The 13,225-nt window shown below is 43.6% G+C and overlaps 1 protein-coding gene across 13 annotated transcripts in view; it reads right to left on the bottom strand.

The window, feature by feature from the left end:
• CAMK2D (calcium/calmodulin dependent protein kinase II delta) overlaps positions 1-7,678 on the bottom strand; it is a 140,711-nt gene extending 133,033 nt beyond the window's left edge. For 4 of the 13 annotated variants that reach the window (XM_079990257.1, XM_079990265.1, XM_079990261.1 and 1 more), the window contains exons 1-2: positions 6,417-7,670; positions 4,727-4,821 (exon numbers count right to left, since the gene is read on the bottom strand). In XM_079990257.1, the coding sequence (XP_079846383.1) occupies positions 4,727-4,821; positions 6,417-6,481 (160 nt within the window). In that variant the 5' untranslated portion in view covers positions 6,482-7,670. Of the gene's footprint in view, positions 1-4,726; positions 4,822-6,416 lie in introns of all 13 variants that reach the window. The other 9 variants (XM_079990259.1, XM_079990262.1, XM_079990260.1 and 6 more) reach the window with 6 other exon arrangements.
• Positions 7,679-13,225: the final 5,547 nt, after the last annotated feature.

The raw sequence follows: 13,225 nt of genomic DNA on the forward strand, positions 1-13,225 counted from the left end.
TTTTATAAAAGCGTCTCTTCTACATATTGCTACTAAATTATGAATTAAACAGTTGTAAACTACTATTCTTGGAACATCAAAGTATTTTATTATTCTTCAAAAATGAGGCACCGAAAGAACTATAGATCAACAGACAGACGTGAGCAGCAATTCACATTGAGGTGATTACCGTAGGAACCCAAGTGCTTGAGAGAAAACGTATTACAAAACTGTACATGTTCAGGTGTTGCTGAGATCACTCACCAACCTGAAATTCACAAGCCAAGAATGCCAATGTAGAAACAGATCCAGAATGCTGATTTACCCATCTGATTTCCAAAGTTGCCTCTAGCCATACAGAGTCGCAGAAAGTATGCCCTCAGGATGCCAAAAAATAAATTACAGGTTCTATTCCCTTTTCCTCCTCAAACTGTCTTGCATATGAAAGAGAAGGCATTTTTAGAATCACAGAAAACATTCATGGCATGACAAACAAGCTACTGTTTGACTTCCACTGTGCTTAGCGAGAAAGCCCACAATGTGTGAATTAAATAGGCAATCTTGAAATGTTGTCAAGAGAGATGCACTTAAATATGCAAGAGAGAGATGTAACAGAAGCAATGCCAGTCTTTAGGGCTGAAACATTCCTGAGAGCACAAGCCTGCATGTACAGCTGCTACCTACTGCTAAAATGCACAATGTTTACCACCTGATGTACACTACTTGATGACTGCAATGTATGTTCATCATTTGATAATCAAGGACTACAGCGAGAGCTTCCCTACACTTTCAAATAAAATGCTTTTAAATAAGAGTCCATCCCCACATTTCTTGCGGCAAATCACATCCCTAATAATGCTGTGATGTTACTGTGTTTCGTAGAACTGGCTCTTAAGTGATTCAAGATCACTATAGACACAAATGGATACAATTGGGTAACAGTGTCATAATTTGCCGTGGGTTCTTTATTTACAGTGGTACCTCGGGTTAAGTACTTAATTCGTTCCGGAGGTCCGTTCTTAACCTGAAACTGTTCTTAACCTGAAGCACCACTTTAGCTAATGGGGCCTCCAGCTGCCGCCATGCCGCCGGAGCACGATTTCTGTTCTCATCCTGAAGCAAAGTTCTTAACCCGAGGTACTATTTCTGGGTTAGTGGAGTCTGTAACCTGAAGAGTATGTAACCTGAAGCGTATGTAACCTGAGGTACCACTGTATTTAGATTCCTTATTTATTTATGCTCCTGCCCCCTTTTTCAAGGGCTTCAGAGTGGTAGATACAGAACCCTCATCCCCATACTGGCTGGACCCAAGCCGGCTTCTATTCTGAGATGGGTCTACATAGCAGGCACTCACAAACGATGCTCTATGTCACAAAACATTTAAAATCCTTCATACACATCATTATTCCCTGTTCAAGGAAGTTTTTAATGTGTGACATTTTAATGTATTTTAATCTTTGTTGGAAGCCGCCAAGAGTGGCAGGGTACAAATAATAAATTATTATTATAATATTATATATTTGTGCCACATCCTTATTTGAAGGGGCGTGCTAAGGATTAAGATAACTAAATAGTTCTTCAATATGGTATTATGTAGCACCTCAAGAAAGCTATAACTTAAAGTGAGGGGGAAAAGTATTTGATCCCCTGCTAAATTTGCCTGTTTGCCCTCTGACGAAGAAATAACCAGTCCATAATTTTAATGGTAGGTTTACAGTAGCTGTGAGAGGCAGAATAACAACAGGAAAACTCCCCAGAAACCAAGACAAAAGTCAGAGATTGATGTGCATTATGATGAGTGAAATAAGTATTTGATCCCCTATCAACCAGCCAGATGTCAGGCTACCTGGTATCTTCACTGTATGTAACGAGCTGAGATTAGATGCACCTGCTGTAAGGGAGAGGTTTTACCTGTAACCCCAGCTCGTTACAGTACCTGTACAAAAGAACACCTGTCAACAGAAGCAATGGGCACCTCTTATTGTTCTCTTATAATGGCAATGTCACCCACCTGAGAGGTGCTGGAACTGAGCTCCATCAAGTTCCAGCTGAAAAAAGCCCTGTACAGTATATATGTATCATACTCTCAATTACCTAAAACCAGAAATTTATCATCCTCTCATCATGATTCTAGCTGCTTCTCGATTCCCTTTTCTTCCTTTCCTCTACCCATCTCCATGCCTTTGATATCTTCCCATCTTTACATAGAATTCCATGTGGAAAATATTATTATTATCATCATCATCATCATCATAAAGAACAAAGGATGCTGTTTTAGACAAAGACAGACCACTGCTCCATTTACTTCAACATTGTCTACACTGCCTGGTAGCGGCTTCTGTAGGGTTTCATACAGGAGACCTTCTCACTCCTACTTCGAGACACTAGGGGTTGAATAAAGTACTATCTGCATGCAAGGCACATGCTGCTAAGCTACAGCCCTTTCCCAATCAAAATATGCTACGTTTCTGTCATGTGACCGCCTTATTTTCTTTTTCAAGCCAATAAACTATTCTTCAGAAACCCTGGGTAGTATGCTACTAAATCTTACACTGAATAGACCCACTGGAATGGAATTTGGTTAGTCAAGGCTGACTTAAATACATTCATTTCAATGCAACTAAGAGTGTGACTTAACTGGATGCCACCCATTAAGGACGAAATATTCTGTGCCTTTTAACACATTTGGGTAATGTATCAAGATTTGTACCACACAAAGACTTTTGTTTCTCTTTCATACGCGCACACACAGAGAGAGAGAGCAGAGAGAGAGAGAGATTTACATAAGCAAAATGCAAACTTTATGCCTGCAATTACACCACTTGGGTTTAAATCCAAAAAACAAAGGCTATGGATTTGCACACTATATCCACAAAATGGAATTCCTAAGAATGTAACACTCCTAGTTTAACACCACTAAGGGTGGTCGTGAGGAATAGTTCAAGTGTTACACGAAATGCAGTAATCAACCAACAGTTCTGACTTACAATTTTAAAACGTGAATTACAGAATGAAGATGGGTGGTCACATCTTTCATTCAACCAACTTTGACGTGTAATTGTGCTTTCATGTTACACATAGCTCTTTATCAGGCAATTCATTATAGCTCAGGTATTTAACTATTGGAATTTTTTATTCCCTGCATCTAGCCCAACAACAGTTGTCTATGCTAGGTGTTTAAGCATTCTCCAAAATCTACTGGGAATTCCTTATTGTTCCTTCAACACAATGGTTGCTAAAAATATGACAAGCAAAATTCCATACACATCAGTGCTACGCAGTTTGAGCCTGCAAAACCTACTACAATTTTTTTAATGTTTGCATTAATGTTTACACACACAGAGGATTAATAATATATTTTAAAGGCAAACATGTGTGAGCTGCTGAAGTAAAGGTGCACTAATTCTATTCAGTTTTATACAGCACATAAATGCCACTGCAAAATATGTGAACTAAAAATGACAAAGAAAACTCTAATAATGTAATACTGCATCCCCCAAACTCACTCTAGTATAAATAAGAATAAGACTATGATCCTAAACATACTTGCTTGGAGATGCATCCCATTCAAGAGTAGAACTTACTTCCTGGTAAACATACAAAAGGATCCCATTTAATTCATAGGACCTACCCCTGAGTAAACATGACTTGGCTTAGACTGCCAGGCAGGCTGCAGATGGCAGTCTATGAACACTACTCTCTTGAACTGTTTGAGTTGCCTTAGGAATTCAAGGTACATGTAATGACAAACACATAAAATTAGCTCAAAAAAATAAATAAATAAACCCAGGCAAGCAAATTCTTGCCCCATAGTTCCCCTTAATATATTTTTTTTAAAAAAAATCAGGACATAAATGGAAGGTTTGCACACTGAACAAACACTTCAGTTCATTTCTACGCTCATAAAGAGGCCAGAAATTACCATGGAAAGTACAGATGTTAACAGGGAATAATCCATAATTCTCAAAATCCTCATACAAGCACTTCAGTGTGGATTTACCAAGAATACACCACCATAAGGCCTACTTTCATTAGTTGAAAGAGCCAAGCACACACATATAGTTCCGACTTCTCCTAGACCAGCACCGCTGAAATGAATAGGAAGCTGCCCCATGTCCAATTTCCATCGGAGACATGAATGATGCATTTTGGAGAAAGCTCTGGACCCAAAACAATGGAGCTCATATAAAACCACCACGAAATAAACAGCCAAATCTGGAAGTCGTGAAGTGGAGAAACAATGCACAACGGAGGTGAAGATAATTCATTTAAACATGGCCACTTGGCTCGCAGATCATCTGATAAAATTAGATCTATTTTCAACCAAAAACATGAGTGTAGAAGAAGCAGGGAATTTTCCTCTCAAGGGTTTTTTTCATGTTAAATATGCCAGAGTGAATTAAGTTCATGTGTAAATAAAACAGGAGTGTGCAATTCCATTACAATCTGACCTCCTTTTCTCCAGTAAAAGCTATAAGAAGGAGAACTTATTTCCTCAAAATGCAATAACAGAGCTCATTTGGAAATTACAACTCCAAGTTGTTCGTCTAATTAGCACTACAGGCAATCTCTAAGCAGTATCATAGGAATATGCTAAGTTAAATATGGTCTTCCCAAACACAGAAACACACACAGTGGGAAAGAGGGGCCCTCATTTTCACTCCATGCAATCAACATTGTTTTATATCACAATTCGCTTAGATCTGCATAAATACAAAATAATTCACATTAGATTGGGAATACCCACCCCTTGCTGATAGCTTTTTAGTGTTGATAATCTTGGCAGCATATTCTTGTCCAGTAGTGATTTTCATACATCTTCTCACCACTGAAAAAGCTCCCCTGTAAGCCAATAAATCAGAGAAACATCAGTTTCAAACTGGGGGGGGGGGACTGAGCTACTTCATAAATGGTCTAGTAATTTAGAGAGCATTAACCAATTTGAACAGTGTCAATATATGAAGGCATGAGAATGAGCACAACATGGCAATCAGCCCTAATTTGATGGACTGTAACAGTAAATTGTATTTAAGATGTGAGCATAAGCCATATCATTAACAGACTGAATAAATGTACATCTCATTATAAGTGGCAGTATTGACACATAGGAATTGTGTGTTTTTCACAGAGTTTTGATTGAAAGGTGTAGCCTGAATATATTCCTGTGGTGGAATTTTATTTTATTTTAGGTACTGATATTTTTTTTTAAGCAGTCCCTCCTGTGATCCTGTAAACATGGCACTTTGTGTTTATTTAAGCATAAACACTCATGTCACACTGGAGTGGCTAGGATGCAATAAATCTTAATAGATGCAGTCCTGAGCCAGAGCATTCATTTGCAATTCCCTTGAAGAGGAAGAGCACTGGAATTAGACGGCTCTTCATGACATGTTCACCATGTTAATACCACTCCTGCCGTCCGGTCAAACCTTTTCAAGTCAATTTATATAACAAAATCACACTGTATTGAATTCGCACATTTTTTAAAAAATGGAAGAGAAGGAGAGAAATGCAAATCAGAAGGCAAAACACAGACCTAGTGGATTGAATTCTAAGCTGTCCGTGGTTATAGGGAGATTAACAAGCATGTTTCTTTACGTTTCCTAACACCTGGGTGCAGGCTGTGTGTGTGTGCCACCCCATTTCAGATTGTGATGTTGTTGTTTTCCTGGACGTTGAAATTTGAGCCACCCACGCTGCCCAGGGGCAAACTGAGTCATCTGTGGCTCTCTCCCACCCCCTGTGCCCCTCTGCAAGGAAAGCGGGAGAGAAGGGGGGGGGATTTTGTGCCATTATTTTGTTCCCAACCAGACTGATGGATGTAAGAACACAAATCCCTAATTAAAAAAAGCGGCGGGCGGGGGAGGAGACCCACGCAGGGAAGCCCAGTCTGCTTTGACAGGGTTGCCCTTCCTTCATATCGAAATGCATTGTGTATGTGTATACTGTGTATATTTGTGTTTGTGTGTTATATTCCACATATTCCACTCTACTGACAGGGCTGAACTTTCTGCATCAATAAACGTGGCACCACATCGTCCGAGGCACAACACGGACCTTGCATGCAAAAGGAGGGCGAGAGAAAGGAAGACAGCTGCGTCGCCTTCCAATATGCATCTCTGCTTCTCCCTCCCCTTCCACTAGATCCGGCCATGGAGTTGAACTCTGCGGCGGTTCAAGCCGCCGCACCACCCGATGTGTGTGTTTGTGTGCGTAAAATTCAGCGGCGAGCTTTTTAGCAACGCGCTGACCCTTTTGCCAAGGGCTGACCTAAGGCAGGGATCAACGCACCTTTGCCCCCGTGCCAAGCCGCCGCCGCCGCCAGTGTGGTTCTCCTCTCAGCTGTCAACAGCGTGCCCCCCTTCGCTGCCCTGCTCCTCTCGCCACCCCCAAGCCCTCCCGCAGGCAGCCTGTCCCTCTGCTCGCCCCCGACTTACTTGCCGAGCTCCTCGAAGAGCTGATACTCGTCGGTGAACCTGGTGCAGGTGGTGGTCGAAGCCATCGTCCGCCGGAGGGCTCGCTCCTGCTGGCGCCACCGAGGAAGGCGAGGAGGAAAGGTAGGCTCGGCCGGGGGCGCGGGCAGGACGCGGCGGGGGAGGGCAGAAGCGCTTCTCCTCCTCCTCCTCCTCCTCCTCCTCTTCCTCTCGGCCACGCTCCCTCTTGGCAGCTCCTTTCCACTTTCCGGCTGACTTGTTTGTTTGCGAGGGTTATAGAGCAGGAGGGGCAGGAGAGGGAGGGCAGGAGGGAGGCGCTCTGCTCCCCCCTCAGTCCCCGCGACCTTCCTCCTTGGCAAATGCTCGGGCGAGCTGTCTAGGGGAAAGGTGCCATCCGACGGAGAGGACGCAAAGGCGACGACAGAGGCGCGGAGAGTTGCACGAGGAGCCTCGACGGGCTTCTTAAGCAGCAGCTACTAGGGGTCGGAAGGCGAGGTTGTTGGAGAGGGAAACAGGAAAGCGGGAGGCGAGGGCGACTCGGACGCCTCTCTTGCCCGGGCCGCGCCTCTGCGCCTCGCGCCGACCAGCCCTTCTCCGTGGGCGAGGAAGGGTTGCGCTCCGGGCAAAGGAGCGCAGCAGGCGGGGAGTTGCGAGGAAGCGGTGGCTCGGGCGCTTCTCCTCCTCTTTCTCCTCCCTTCTCTTCCTCCGGCGGCCGTCGCCCCGGCGGCTCCCCCCGCCGCTCTGCGCTGTGCCACACCTCCCTCTAGCGACGGCTAGGCAGGCCCGTTCGCCCGGCTGGGCACGGCCAGACTCGCCTGACCTCTCCCGCTCGCTGTGCCGCCCTTCCTTCGTCTAAGCCTCCGCGGCTTCTACACAGCCGCGGGAGGGGACCGGAAAGGTCCTTGCTCGAAGCGATAATCCCGCTTCCTCCCTGGGGCGTGTGAGCACGCGAATGCTCCCGAGAGGGTCGTCTGAATGGGCGAGGGTTGCTTGGGTTGCTTTTTGGTTTTGTTTCCCCCCTCGGCGGATGCAAAGGAAAGGACGTTGCGACTCCGTGTGCTCGCACTCGCCTAAACGAAATACTCCGTTCCGTCCTTAATTGCAGGGTTGGGGAAATGTATTTCTAATGCCTTTTGAAACTCCGGCCTTTAGCCGAGCCCGCCTCCGGAGGAGAGACTCTTGGGGCCGCTCTTCTCCCTCCCGCTGCTCTCCCAAGCCGAAGCCTCCGCGGAGGGAAGCCGCCCCACCCTCCCGGGTGATTCCATCCGCCCTTCACAGCGTTCCATCCAGTGGCGTCACAATCGACACGCTACCTCGTGCGTTCTACCCAGCCAGTCTCCAGCAGGGAAAAGACGCGGAGGGGGGGGGCGAGGAAAGAGAGTGGGGGAGAATACAACGCAGTTTCCGACCTGTCGCGAGATAATGCAAGCTCTTTTAAAGCGGGGAGAAGACACAGAAGAGGGGCTTTTTGGGATGTTGTTCATCCTGAATGAGCTAGGATAGCAGGCTCTCATCTATGACATCCTCCCCCCCCCCTCCACATTGCCAGTTCTGATGGGGAAACTTCTGCCTTTGTTTAAACGCACAGCATTAGCCCTATAGATAAAAATAGAATATATATAAATGTTGAGAGTCTCCTTCAGATGTAGGGGAGAGTAGACCAGCATGCCAAGGGTGTGAATCTGTGCACACTGACTGGGGGGGGGTTACTCTCAGTGGGATTTATTTCTCTGCAGACAGGCCTAGAGCAGAGCTTTCCAAACTTCATGTTGGTGACACACTTTTTAAGACGTGCATCATTTTGTGAGACGGAAATTCAGTTTTACTAGCAAACGGGAGGTTAAGCTAACCCTTTCCCAGGCACACAGGGAGCTTTTGCTTGACACACCTACACACTGCGACCGACACACTTAAGGTGTTGCAACACGCAGTTTGGCAAGCTCTGGCCTAGAGGGTTGCACTAGTGAAACTGCTGTCCCGTGCTTGTTTGCTAGGACTATGGGTGAAATGTGTATTGTTTTGCATAGTTACAATCCTGCCGCAGTCTTAATTTTTCTAGCAGCACTCCTGTTTCAAAGAACCTATTCGAGAAGCAGAAATGCAAAAGACAAGCAAATCTTCCCATGGAGATGCATTGATCTGAAAACCTTAACCTAAGGTTTTTCCCGAGGACCTATTTATTGAGCATTCAGCATTATGCAGGAAAGTCCGAGTGAAGTCAGGAGGAGCAAGTTCCATTGGATAAAGCAATGCTTTGAGCAAACCTGCCATGCAGATGGGGCTTAAGTGGTTTGCTTAAAGGCAAAAGTACCCAGGGGGCTAACTCTGGGGCCCACATGTCCAAATTGGCATAGCTGAAGCAAAACAATGGGTGCAGCCAAAACAGGAAAGTCATACATTCCCTCCCCCATCAGTTATAAATGCTGACCGTGGTCTCCATCTTACTTCATCAACTACAGTCATACCTTGGAAGTCAAACGGAATCCATTCCAGAAGTCTGTTCGACTTCCAAAACGTTTGGAAACCAAAGCACCAGGCTTCTGATTGGCTGCAGGAAACTCTGAAGCCTATCGAAAGCTGCGGAAGCCCCGGTGGATGTTTAGGTTCCAAAGAACATTTGCAAACCGGCTCACTCACTTTTGTGTTCGGGAGCCAAAACGTCCGAGTACCAAGGCGTTCGGGATCCAAGGTACAATTGTACTAATATTGGAACTTATGCTTCCTCCCTCCCTCCCCCCCAACTCCAAAATATAATTTGCTGCCTGCCAACTAAATCCATTTATGCTTAATCTTCCCCACCCCACCCCACCCCAAAATATTATACCCTACCTTCTACCTGAATCCATTCATTTCATCATAGAAAACACCCCCTCTGTTCCCTCATCATTTTTGCTTCCTCCACATTCATTCCCTAAGAAATTATTTCCATATGAATCAGTTTATGTTCCAGCTTCCCTCCCACCCCAAATTATTTCATTGCCATCTGAATAAATTGCTCAGTTTGACAATCATGAAGAAATCCACCCCCCATTCTTATTTGGTGCTCACCTCTGAATTTATGGATGGGTTAAAGTGCAGCTTGATGTTTTCAGCTTCCAGCTGTGATTCTTCAACCTCCTAATACTGTGTTGCTTTTGGCAGTTCTTGGGACTGGTTAGTCACATACCTATGCACAACTTTGGCAGTCGGTGCATCACAGCCATGGTGGAAACAGCCGAATACAAGGCTACATCTCTGCACAGAGTGTTCACAGGAGCTCAGGAAGCCCTGCGAACATGGAAATTTATCACTTGAAAGCAGCAGGTTTTTGGGGTGGAAACTTAAAAGAAATCACTTAGAAATACCTGAAAATAGCATTGAGGCACTTGGGCAAGACCTGGTGAAGGTTAAATCACAGTTACTTTTTAAAAAATTCCCAGTGATTGTGGCCACCAAAGGTTGTTTTTTTTGGGGGGGGGGGCAATGTACTCACTGCAATCTGCAGGGTAGCCACTCCTAGTTTAAAGTCTGGATGCAGATGTGGAGACAAGCAGTAGTTTGTTGTTACTACAGGTGACTCGCTACTTATGTGCATTCATCTTGTGCAATCCAGCTTTATGCCTTCCTTTGATCAATGAACAAGATGATATGACAACTCCTGCAACCTATGAACGGATCGCTTTCAGATAAATATGATATATGGATAAATTTAATGTTATTTGGAATGTATTTATTGAAACCATAGTGAATCATGAACCAACATATACACAAGGGATATAGTAAGTCTATCCATGTATGTATACATGATATATTTTTGTAATTCTAATTATATGTTAATGGTACTTGTTATTATCCTCTGTATACTTTTGTGCTTTTTCTTCCTCTTTTTCTTCTTTCTTCTTTACTCTTTCAATAATAATATAAAAAGCTTTACACGTTTGGCTGAGAAATGTTAAAAAAATTAAAAGAGGGTGGGAGTGTCAGCATCCTTCGGGGGTCGAGATGCCAGCTGGTTAGCCTCCAGCTGGATCATGCCCTTCCAGCCGTGATGAACCCCTGACCTCTGGTGCAACACAAATCAGCGCATACTGCGCAAACAGAACAGGCATGAGGTTTGTGGAAACATACTAACAAGCTACAGATTTATTAAGCATAAATCAGGACAAAAGAAACATGTCTCTCACCGCCCTCTCTTCAGAGAGAGTGTCAAAAGCAAAAGCTATACACAACGAGCGTTCCCAGCAAACTGTGCTGAAATGTAAACAGACATGTGACATATAACAATCTCACACGTCTGCAACTTACCAGTAAGGCGGAATGGAATTTTCCAACAGGGAGTTGGTAATTCCACCTGCCATTGCACTTACCTTGGGAGAGTGTTTGGAGGTGCATGAAGGGGCCCCAGTGACCTTGGGGGAGGCAGTGGGGGAGAGTGTGGCTTTGAGAGAGCATTCAGAGGTGCAGGAAGAGTGTGTTTTGACTACACACGATTTTGGCTTTATGCACTATCCCTGGAACATAACCACAATGTAAATTGAGAGTCATCTGTATTTTAGGCAAAGGAAACATTTTTTAGTGCTGGACATTATTTCATGTTCCAAAACATGGGGAACGGGTAGATTTTCTTTTATGCAGAAATTGTTTTATTTAAATTCCATTAATAATGACAGGAAATGTTATCATATTATGCAGCCATTATCATCATCTTAATGTTTTTTGGCTCAAGTGAGACACTCTCTCATACTCTTACAAAAGTATATATAAAGTGATTTATAATCCAAGGCAGGGATTAGTATAGCATACCATTAGGTTGATGACTGTTATTTGTGCAGCAGTTAAATGCCCATGTCTTTCTATTAATGTAAGTTAATTGGGGAGGGAAAGCCTGTTAAAATAAAAAGCATACTGCCTTGGTTGCCTGTAATGTTATTTTGCAACTTCACTTGCCTACTTTGCATAGCTAATCATTGGCATAAACTGGTACTGAAGAGAAAACACTATTCATAAATGCTGTGTAAGGGAACACTTTACCAGTGCTTTCCATCATTAAAACCCAGCAAGACCTATTTTGATGGGCCTTGCGTTTATTGTTAACTGTAACCAGTCATGCATTGAGATAGATATTAAAATGGATGATTTTCATACAGCATAGTGAATGATTGTAAATATTTGGAAATAATTCCATTATTGGTTTCATTTTACTGCATTTGTATATCACCCATCCAACCAAGTTATCTGGGTGGTTTACATAAACAATAAAATGTGAGTCACAATTTAAAAACAACAACTCTGGATTATACAAAGAGCAGACCCAACTGAATTTAATGGAGTTAAGTGGTTATTTTGCAACTACTAACCTTCTGCCCCACCCCTCCTCTTTTCCCTGGGGCAAAAAGTAACCCTGCTGTACTAAGAAACCTGCCAAAGACCTATATATAACCCTGTACATTATAGTATAACATGAATGGAAGCAGCATGTTTCAACCCCTTGCCTTTGCCTTTCTGTCCCTTAGCTTCCTATCCTCAGTAATTTCCCAGATAATCCCAGATAAACTGCCAGTGCTTGCTTCCAGCGCAGAAGCTGGACTGCAAACTGCTTTGTTCCCAGAGCAACCACTCCAAGCCATTGTACCAGCTGAGAAAAACAATGTCATCAGCTTCACCATCACAAGTGAAACACGGTACATATATTGGTCCCCATCCCACTCAACAGCCTTTCACTCACTTTCCTTTTGTAGCTGTTAACACTGGAGATTTACTGTGTTCTTTAATCATCTGTATTTAAACATTTAACAGGCTGAGCGGGGCCAAAAATAAGACAGGCGACGCTAGATTCACAACACCACTCCCAAAACATCAGCAGCACCCTGACCTCTGTAAATCCAAAAGAACTCTACTGCAGAAATGTCATAGCAGCTTTAGCAGCCCACTCGTCCCTTAAAACCATTCCATTTAGCTGTTCTTGATTCCGCATTCTGGTGGGGAAGCCTCATTTAACAGCTTCCTCTCACCCCGCAAGTGGTTGTGAGCTGACTATCCAAATGGTCAACATGATCTGCAGCACTGACTGCTCGTTCATTAGCATCCACAGGCAGTGGCTAAGCCATAATAGAGGCTGGAGCAAGATTGTGAGTTATAGGGCAGCATGGACTCACCAGCTCACTCATTCCCTTTAGACACAGCACATAATCTCTACACTTCTTCTTCTTCTTTTGTGCTATAATGTCCACAATGGAATGTTCCGGTCATAAGGAAGCACAAATTAATCGCAAAATGCTTGTAACTTAAGAGTATTAATACCTGTTGTTATGATGACAGACTTTCTGCAGATATTATATTTTTATCATGGACTTCTCTCTCTCTCTCTGTGTGTCTGTCTCTCTCTCTCTCTCTGTCTGTCTCTCTCTCTCTCTCTCTCTCTCTCTCTCTCTCTGTGTGTGTGTGTGTGTGTGTGTGATGATGATGATGATGATTATAATGGCATAAATGGAAAAAGAAACTTGCCCTGTTTCTTTATATTGTTGCTGGACTTGCTCATTGATGTCTGTTTTATGGGACAACAGTGTATGCTGCTGATAATTTTTTTATTCTCCGGCTGTGTTTATTGTATATATTTTCAATTGTGGTCTTAAGTGTGTGTAAGCTGGAGAAGAGAGGGACAGAAGCCTTAAATGAAAGAATAAATAAAGGTGAACAAAATATATGCCAATGAATAAAGAGGCAATCGAAAAGGAAAGGGGAAGCGGCATTAAGTCCCATTGAAATCAACAGAAAATAAACACTTAACTGTGTGCTTAAATTTCGTTTTGATTCAGTTAGATCCTGGATTCATT

Source organism: Podarcis cretensis (genome assembly GCF_951804945.1).
Source record: "Podarcis cretensis genome assembly, chromosome: 9".
Classification (NCBI taxonomy): domain Eukaryota; kingdom Metazoa; phylum Chordata; class Lepidosauria; order Squamata; family Lacertidae; genus Podarcis; species Podarcis cretensis.